This window comes from Acomys minous, assembly GCF_964271855.1.
Source record: "Acomys minous genome assembly, chromosome: 2".
Lineage (NCBI taxonomy): Eukaryota > Metazoa > Chordata > Mammalia > Rodentia > Muridae > Acomys > Acomys minous.
Window position 1 is genome coordinate 83,775,861 of NC_140484.1, and position 9,094 is coordinate 83,784,954.

A 9,094-nucleotide genomic window follows, 5' to 3' on the forward strand; every position below is an offset into this window, starting at 1 on the left:
GGCACCACTCTATAGGTTGGGGTCCTAGACTATACAGTGAGCTGAGAACAGCCTTTCTTTCATCTCTCACTCTGCTTCCTGACCAAAGGTGCAATGTGGCCAGCCATTGTACATTCCTGTACATTACCCACCCGAGTTGGCTGTAACCGCCAACTCTGAGCCAAAATAAACCACTATTTCTTTAAGTTGCTTTTGTCTGGATATTTTATAACAGCAACAGGAAAGTTATTTAAGCAATTAGTGACCTAATCTCCTCTTCTTCCTTATACATTAAAAAAAAGTTAATTTTCTGTGTATGTGTGGGCATGCTCACCATGGTATGAGCATGCCACCATGCACAAGTGAGGGGGTTAAAGGGCAACTTTTGAGCATTAGTTCATTCTTTCCACAATGTGGGTCATCAGGCTTAGCGCCAAGGGCCTTTACCTGCTGAGCCGTCGCTGACCGTCAAGCTCTGAACAAAGACAAATGAGAAACAAATGCCGTACAGGGTTCAGGAGCAGAGGGCGGGTCCTCCTCACTGGCTGTGGCTCCCATGACGCCACACATGAAAAGTGGAAGTGATTGTTCTCCAATACCCTTAATAACCTGTGTATGGAAAGTTCCTTCTTCGTGGTCAGTCATTCTGTCTTCATCCCTGGGCTAGATCAGTAAGACATCTTCTAATCCTATGACATTGAAGCCTATGGCTCTCACCCCAAGGATACACTTGGAAGTGATCATGCTTTCTTTCTCTGGCCACCCACAGGAGCCCAGGGCCTTTCACTGTGTGATGCTGTGGCCACTGCTGCTGCCCCTGCTATGGGCAGGTGAGTAGGAACAGGGATGGGGCCGTGGGAAAGGACCAAGATAACTCTCATTTCTTTGCAGGGTCCTTGGCTCAGAATGGGGATTATAAGCTCTCAGTGGATACTTCAGTGATGGTGCAAGAGGGTTTGTGCATCTTTGTGCCCTGCCAGGCTCAGTACCCCGCTTCCAATAATTTAGTCTATGGCTACTGGTTCCACGATATGGACGATATATACAAAGACCCTCCAGTGGCTACAAATAACCCAAATCGACAAGTACAGAAGAAAGTTCAAGGTCGATTCCTCATGGGAAGCCAAGATACCCATAATTGCTCCCTGGACATCAGAGATGCACAGAAAGGTGACACAGGAGTGTACTTCTTCAGGGTGGAAGGAAGTGGTTCTATGAAATACAGTTTTAAAGAGAAGAAGCTCTCTGTGAGTGTGAAAGGTACGTGATGAAGGGACTGTGGAGGTCCTTATTCTAAAGCCTCTGCTGCCCAGTAGACCAAATGGTGAGGCTGGCTGGGGGGAAGCCAGACTTGAAGTAGAGTCACACATAGTGATCCCCACCATGTCTTGTGTCTATATCTCTCTCTCTGTCCAGCTCTGACTCAGACCCCTAGCCTCCAAGTCTCACCTACCCTGGTGTCTGGCACTTCTACCCAACTGAATTGTTCTCTGCCTTGGGCCTGTGAGAGGGGAACACCCCCCATCTTTTCCTGGATGTCATCTGCCCTCACCTCCCTGGGCCCCAGGACCACCCTCTCCTCAGAGCTGAGCCTCATGCCCAGGCCTCAGGACCATGGTACCAAGCTCACCTGTCAGGTGACCTTCCCTGGAGCTGGTGTGACTGTGGAGAGGACTGAACAGCTCAGAGTCACCTGTGAGTGCCAGGCCAGGAAACCTGGGCACCCTGGGAAGGGATCTTAAGGGTGTGGGATGGAGGGGGCAGAACTGGGTAATAGGTCCTGAAAGAAGAGTGCTGGGGTGAAATGCCAACAACCGCCTCCTCTCCTAAAAGAAAACTATGTCTGTCTGCCCAGATGCTCCACAGAAGCTGACCATCAAGGTGTCCTGGGGGAATGACACAGGTAGCGTCTAATGTCCCTTCCTTGGGATGGGTGCAGGTGTTCTGGAACTCAGGCAGGAAGAGGCTCAGGATGGGGAAGGGGGCAATATGGTGCCCTCACCTACACCACTAACCGACACACTGCACTCTCCGAGTGCCAGGACTGCATCTTCATCTCCAAGCTGCCTTCACCCCCTTCAGCACCCGAGTCCAGCCTGCTTCCCAGCTACCTCCTTCTCTGTGAGGTGACTTTGTCGAATTCAGTGCGGGGTGTGTCTTATTCTGCCTCAGCCTCCGTAATAAGATAGACATGGTAACTTACACAGCAGAAATGAACGGAAGCCCAGTTCCAGGTGTAGTCCATTTGGTTCCTGTCTTTAAGTGGCAGAAATGGACCACACAAGCACTCTGCTGTCTTCTTATAGCCCATTAATTCCACCTTTGGAACCTCTATCCTAGGACCTCATCTACCTTAATTACCTCCCAAGACATCTCCATTATATTGGTGGTCAGGCGCCAATATATGGATTTGAGTGCAATATAGTTCTGCCAATACAAAATTTTAATAGTAATAGTTCTTGGTGTCTAATGTTCTCCTCTCTTGGTTGATCATACACAGATATTGTTGGACACACACTTAAACACACACAGACCACACACACACACACACACACACACACACACACACACGCTGGGCTGGGGGGAAGAAACACACATCTTCACACACTACTTTGCAACTTTAACATTTATTTCGTTCTTTATTATTTATTAACATACGACGGAACTGTACCACTGAGCTAAACCTAGGCTCTTTGTTAATGCGGTTCCTAAAGAAACTAACTCCCAAAAAAAGCCAGGGCCCTAAACTGAACTACAAGCTGCAGGAAGCCAGGTCTTAGGAGATTGCAGAAGCAAAGCAGCTAATTCCAGCCCCAGACACCAAGTGGTTATAAAAAGAGATAATAGACAACAGTTTCAAAACAGCTTGTCTAAGAAAAGCAACCAGCTTCCGTGTTCTGCTCCTAACCCTTTCCCGTCCTTACCCACAAAGCTCCCAGCTTGAAGTACATAATCCACACCCTAATGGACTCTGATCGTTGGGTTTCTGAGTCATGTTCGCTGGTCACTGTGTAGCACAATGTGGAGCCAGCCTGTGGCGTTAAATAAAGCACGCCCTAGGTGTTTGAGGTTGCCTAACGTCTCATCTCTTGTCTCTTCCTACAGACTTAATTCTTACGTTATCCTTATGGTTCTTCCATGGTCAAACTCACCCCACCACCATACATGTGTCAGTCAATTGCAGGTGACTGAAATAATTTCCCCCCTCAAACTTAGTTTTCTTGAAGACTTCCTTCTTCATACATATTAGTGAATCCATGGTTTTCTGATGATATGATAACATATTTACCAGCTTATCTCTAGCACTGGTATTACTTGTTTTTTATTCAATAAATGGCATACATGAAAATGCCCTACATTTGTGACCATGCCTACAAAATTATTTCCTAAGGGAGAGAGTTCCAGAACAGAGGGCCATTTGTACTACACACACACACACACACACACACACACACACACACACACACACACAGAGCCAGATTGTATAACTTGGACTTTGCCTTATTCATATTTCCAGGAACAATGTCTCCCTCTCCTTAACAAGCAGACCCACCCTCCTGGGTGTCACATGTGAAGTCACTGTAGTTTTCTTCACATTATATTTCAAAACTGAGTTTCTTGCTCAACTGTTATCCTAGCATGCAGGAGGCCTTGGCCTGAATCCCTAGCATTGCAGAAACCAAGCAGGAAGCTCAGAAATGCAAAGTCACCATCACTAACATAATGACTTTAAAGCGGACTGGGGTATACAAGACCCTCATAAAAAACAGTAAAAACAATAAGTTGTATTTAGTGGTCTGTGACAGTTTCCAAAGTCATATGAAGAGAACTTTCTGTTAAGGAGGCAGATATTTGCCAGATGAAGGGACTCTTCAGTGTCCTTTGGATAGCATAGGATTATTTTGTCTCACTGTGGACAGAACATTGTAGCATTGTCCCTGGGCAGTTCCACACATCCTACCTCAGCCTTTCTCCTCCTCCCTGGGCTCCACCATAAAATCTTGCTGCGCCATAGCTGCTTTGGGCATTTGTCCCCAGGACTGTAAGCTCCTGGGACAAAGTTGTCAGGCTCACTAAGGTAGGCCATTGTGAGATGTTCTTGGGAGCTAGAAGGGCAAATTAGCCATGGCAAGTAGGCTGTCTGAGTCGACAGATGCCCAGGAGGGAAGAGGGGGACCCATGGTGATTCTGGGGGCCTCATATTTTTAAGAGACACTGTCTGTCTTCACTCTTTATGGTGTGAAGCCATCAGCCAGCAGAAAAGAAAGGGCAGACATAGTAAAAAGAGGAAATATAAAGGTGTCAGGTTTCTCTCTCCTCAGAAACTAACGTCCTGTACAATGGCTCATCTTTGCAAATCCAAGAGGGTGAGTCCCTGCACCTGGTCTGTGAGGCAGACAGCAACCCCGCTGCGGTGCTGAGCTGGATGCACCTGCCCCAGGAGCACCTCCAGCTCTCCGCCCCTGCGGAACTCCACCTGTCACGGGTACAGTTGAAGGACCATGGAAAATATACCTGCCAAGCTCAGAACAGTCTGGGTACTCAGGTGGCCTCTGTGAGCCTCAGCGTAAGGAGTGAGTGGGAAGAGGATGGGAAGAAGACCGGGGTTGGGGGGAGTAGAAAAGCACAGCCTCTGATCCCTGTCTTTGTGCCCCACTGCCCAGGTCTTCTACAGCTTCTGGGGCCCTCCTGCTCCTGGGAGGCTGGGGGTCTGCACTGCAGCTGCTCCTCCAGAGCCTGGCCTGTCCCCTCCCTGCACTGGCGGCTGGGGGACGGGCTGCTGGAGGGGAACAGCAGCAATGCCTCCTTCACGGTCACCTCCAGCTCCACAGGACCGTGGGCCAACAGCTCCCTGAGCCTCCGAGTGGAGTACAGCGCTAACCACAGACTGAGCTGTGAAGCTTGGAATGACAACGGGCTTCAGAGAGCCACTGTCTTGCTGCTGCCAAGTCAAGAGGTCTCAGAAGGTAAGGCCTTGGAGAAGGGTGGTTTCTGTCTGGATCGTATAGGACATTGGGAGTGTGCAAAATGGGGCTGACTCGGTTTGAAAGGACCTAGCCCTAGTAGGAGTGGACATTCTCACAAGTAATGGACTACAGAAGGTTGGCTGCTAAGATGCCTGTTGGAGAGGAAGGCTTTTCATCACCCAAGGTCTCTCTGTTAGCAGACAAAGCAGGAACCAGTAAAGGAGTGCTGCAGGGAGCCGTTGGGGGTGCTGGTCTCATGGCCTTGCTTACTGTCTGCCTCTGCCTCATCGTCTTCACGTGAGTGCTCTCGTTTGGTGAAAGCTTGATTGCGGATTGGTCAAAGGATCTCTAAAACTCAGCCCAGTAAGATGATGAACCAAGGCCAGGGTTAGCAGAAGCCTCCTGCTACCTCGGCCAGGTAGAGGGGCTGTTTAAATCATGTGAATCATTGAGGATCTTTACTCCACAGAGCTGCCCTATCCTGGGCACCTGTGCTTGTCCTTTCCTGGCCCCAAAACTCCATCCAGCTGAGCTGAAAACCTCTGATCTCTTTCTCCAGAGTGAAGGTCTTCAGGAAGAAGTCAGCCCTGAAACTAGCAGGCGTGGAAGGCAACCATCCTGCCAAGAGCCCTGTTCCCACCGTGAATGGTGCAGGCGCGATTACCAGCGTTTCGGTGAGATGCCCCACCCAGGTTCCCAGAAAGCCTAGCACAAAAAGAAAACACCTGCGCTTCCATTTCCCCAAATGTCTCTCCAGCATCCAAGTTTCCTTCTGCAGCCACAGACTTAGGACCTAGCACTTGCCCCCACCTTTAACTCCTGCTTCGGGTATTTACCCAGACCTACACATTGTTTATGTTAGCAAGGTGCTTTCCAATATAGCTGCTTCCTTCAAAACCTTCTCAGCCTTTTTTCCTAGGTCTCATCGGCCCAGAGTAAACTTTCATAAAGGAATCCCAAACACAGCTATTGAGTATTGCTTCGTCCTTACAGTACAAATATGTGCTGGCAAGCAGAAATAGAGCATCAGGCTGGGCATGGTGGGTCAGACCTATAATCTCAGCACTCAGGAGGCTGACGCAAGAGGATGGAGAGTGCAAAGCCAGCAGCCTAGAGCATTGAGGGCCTGCCAGAATAGCTTATGAGATCCTCATAAAATCAAAAGTGAAGAGAGCTAGGATTGTGGCTCAGCAGTAGAGGACTTGCCTTGTATCCACCAGTGAGAAACAGGAGATGTGGCTTAGACAGGGAGTGCATAGACTCTACCAGTGATGGGCTGGGGTTGTGGCCCAGAGGTAGGGCACTCGGTTAGGTCCAACAGGTAACGGATGTGGCACGGATGTGTGGTGCTTGCTGGAATTTAACTGTGAGGCATTCGTAATGTCGCTCTGTTGTAATTTTTTTCCAGCATGTATGAGACCCTGGGCTCATTTCCCAATAGGGAAAGATAGAAGCAGGTAGGGGAAGAAGAGAGACAGACAAACAGAGAGAGAGAGAGAGAGAGCGCAGGATGTTGGGCTTGGTGGCACATGCCTATTTTCCTGGCACTTGAGAAGCATGAGGAAGGAAAATGTAAAGTTTGAGGTTGCTTGAGCTGCCAGGGGAATTCCAGGATAGTCTGAGACTTAATTTTAAATATTAAAAAAAAAAGATAAAGAAAAAGACTGTTGGCCACATGTATAACATAAAATCTTCATTAGTCACATTAAAAATCAGAAACACATAATATCACATTTTATTCCGCAGAACACATCCAAATGACTGTGATTCTAATTTGTTATTAATAACCAGATATAAAAATTAGTAATGATACAGTCACATTTTTCTTAATTTGGGGTACCCAGTCTTTCAGATCTAGTGTGTACTTTGTATTCAGAGCACATCTTCCCTGATACTCCCTCACATTACATGTGCCACATGTGGCGAGCACCATATTCAACATCAATACCTACCAACGAAATCCAAACTCCCGGGGCAGGTGTTGCCTGATCTGTCCTTGAATGGAGCCTTAATCATCTTCCGTGCATCAGTTAAAATATCCCACCTCTGGCAGGCAGACTGTCACCTGCCTCTTGCAGTCACAGGCTTGTCCCTTCCCTCCCCATATGAGCCTCATCAGGGTGGAGCAGGTCTAATCCAGGCTTCTTGAGAGCTCACTATAGCTCACTGATTCTGCTCATCAAACTGCAAACGTTTTCATTTTATTTTTGAGATTTTACTTCTTTAAGTTTTTTGGAGACAGGGTCTCTGTGTGGCCTAGGTTGTTCTGGAACTCACTATGGGTCTAGAGCTTGCCCCAGACACAAGCTTCCTTCTGAAGCTTCCCAGGGGGTGGGGTTGCTGGCAGGACACATCCGGCTTCGTTTTCACTGATTTCTGGTAGTCTGACGCTATCTTTTGTGCGTTATTTAACCTGGATTGGACTATATTCATACCCATAAAATGGGAAAGGAGGGATTTGTGAGGACTTAGGAGACTCTATAAGATTAACATTAGCTGGGGCTGGCACGCCACATATTGTGAGAGCCCTTGCCTACTATGTGTAAGGTGCTGGGTTTGATCACAGTGCCGTGTATGCAGATGTGTGTGCACATAGGCACATGCTTGGATTATGGAGGGGGTATTATATATTCATATTCATGTTCATACATCATTAAAGGTAAAGTGAAAGAGTGAAAGCATGGAGTAAGTGCTCAGGGAATGCGTGTGAGGTCGATAAATGAGCAAATGCGTGGCTAAGTTCCAGGTTCCTTTGGTGATGCATGCTGCCTTCTGCAAAGGCCTGACTGATGCCCTCTTCTAATCTGCTTCTAGGATCCCCTGAATGCATCAGGGTCACAGAACCAGAAAGAAGCCCTTGCCACAGCTCCATGCACCCCGAACGATGAGCCTGAACTCTACTACGCCTCCCTCTCCTTCCAAGGCCTGAGGCCCCAGCAGCCTCAGATTGAGAAGTCCATCAAGTCTGAGTACACAGAAATCAAGATCCACAAGCGCTAACACTCCATGCTTTGTGTGCTCCAGCGCTGGCTGGAGTTCCAGAAAATATGGCTGAGGACAGCACGTGTTAGGGGCAGATTCTGCCATCACTGATATCAGTAGCTCTCCAAAGCAAAGGCTGTGAAGGGAAGGGTGGGCTCTCGGGTGGAATGAATGTCAGAGATTTCTGGGTTCAAGTCCAGATTCAGTGTTAGTCCCACAGAAGCCATCTTTCTTCTTTGTGTCCTCTCTTCCTTCTCTGTAAAGTAGGGTCACACTCACCAGATGTGTCAAGAAGAAAATGTAGTATTTATTGTTTATTGTGTTGCTTTATGTTGCCACAGCCAAGGGAGGAACATTCTGACTTTTTTGAATACTTGGATTTTACTTGTATATTTTTTAAAAATATACATTAACTCTTAAAGTGATTCTGCTTTTGAAGTGTGACTGTATCTCAGATTTGACTCATATTGAGTGTTCTGCAACCTCTGAAAGATCACACAGATGGCAAGCCCAGGCTATATACCCAGCAAAAGTATCAATCATGGGGCATAAAACTCATATATAAAGATCTTCCACAAATCAATAAAAGGGGTAGACAATCCAATACAAAATGGGATGTGAGTGGCCATACAGAAAGATGATACAGAAAGATAAATAAATACAATTACCAAATTGTGCAGCAGTTCTTCTCACAACTACAGACCTAAAAACACAAGCTACAGCTCTTCATCAGACTTACACAAGTATGCTCATGGGAGGACTGGGGATAAAGATCAGTGGTGGAGGGGTTGCCTCAGATTTCTGAGACCATAATGTGTTTGATCTCAAATCCTATGAAAATAATGAAATGCACCCAAATGTCCATCAGAAGTAATACAGGCAAACAAATTACATAATGTTTTGGGGATGGAAAAATAGCATCTTATACATGTGTGGGTCTTGTAAATGTAGCATTGGATGATAGAATTTAGACACAGAGTCTCAAGTGTGTTAGGTTATTGGCATAGGACTTAGAAACAGGAGAACTCATCTTCGGCTTAGAACTAGATTCTTCCTTCATTCCTTTCTTTCTTTTTCTTTCTTTCTTTTTGCCTCTTATTTGAAATAGATTTTTTTTTCTCATACAGTATGTCCTGATCACAGTTACTACTCTCTCTGCCTCTCTT

The 9,094-nt window shown here is 47.0% G+C and overlaps 1 protein-coding gene across 4 annotated transcripts; it reads left to right on the forward strand.

The window, feature by feature from the left end:
- The first annotated feature begins 601 nt into the window (after window positions 1–601).
- On the forward strand, window positions 602–8,353 carry LOC311591322 (sialic acid-binding Ig-like lectin 5). 4 transcript variants are annotated; one of them, XM_084770838.1, is made up of 10 exons: window positions 602–650; window positions 749–809; window positions 871–1,239; window positions 1,396–1,674; window positions 1,835–1,882; window positions 4,302–4,553; window positions 4,644–4,946; window positions 5,144–5,243; window positions 5,506–5,620; window positions 7,761–8,353. In XM_084770838.1, exons 2-10 carry the CDS (start codon window positions 773–775, stop codon window positions 7,944–7,946), a joined length of 1,689 nt encoding a protein of 562 aa, XP_084626964.1. In that variant the 5' UTR covers window positions 602–650; window positions 749–772; the 3' UTR covers window positions 7,947–8,353. The 4 variants fall into 4 exon arrangements, with proteins under 4 accessions (XP_084626964.1, XP_084626962.1, XP_084626963.1 ...); XM_084770836.1 differs by lacking the exon at window positions 602–650 and having other exon boundaries at window positions 657–809; XM_084770837.1 differs by lacking the exon at window positions 602–650 and having other exon boundaries at window positions 657–809; window positions 5,147–5,243.
- The last annotated feature ends 741 nt before the right edge of the window (window positions 8,354–9,094 follow it).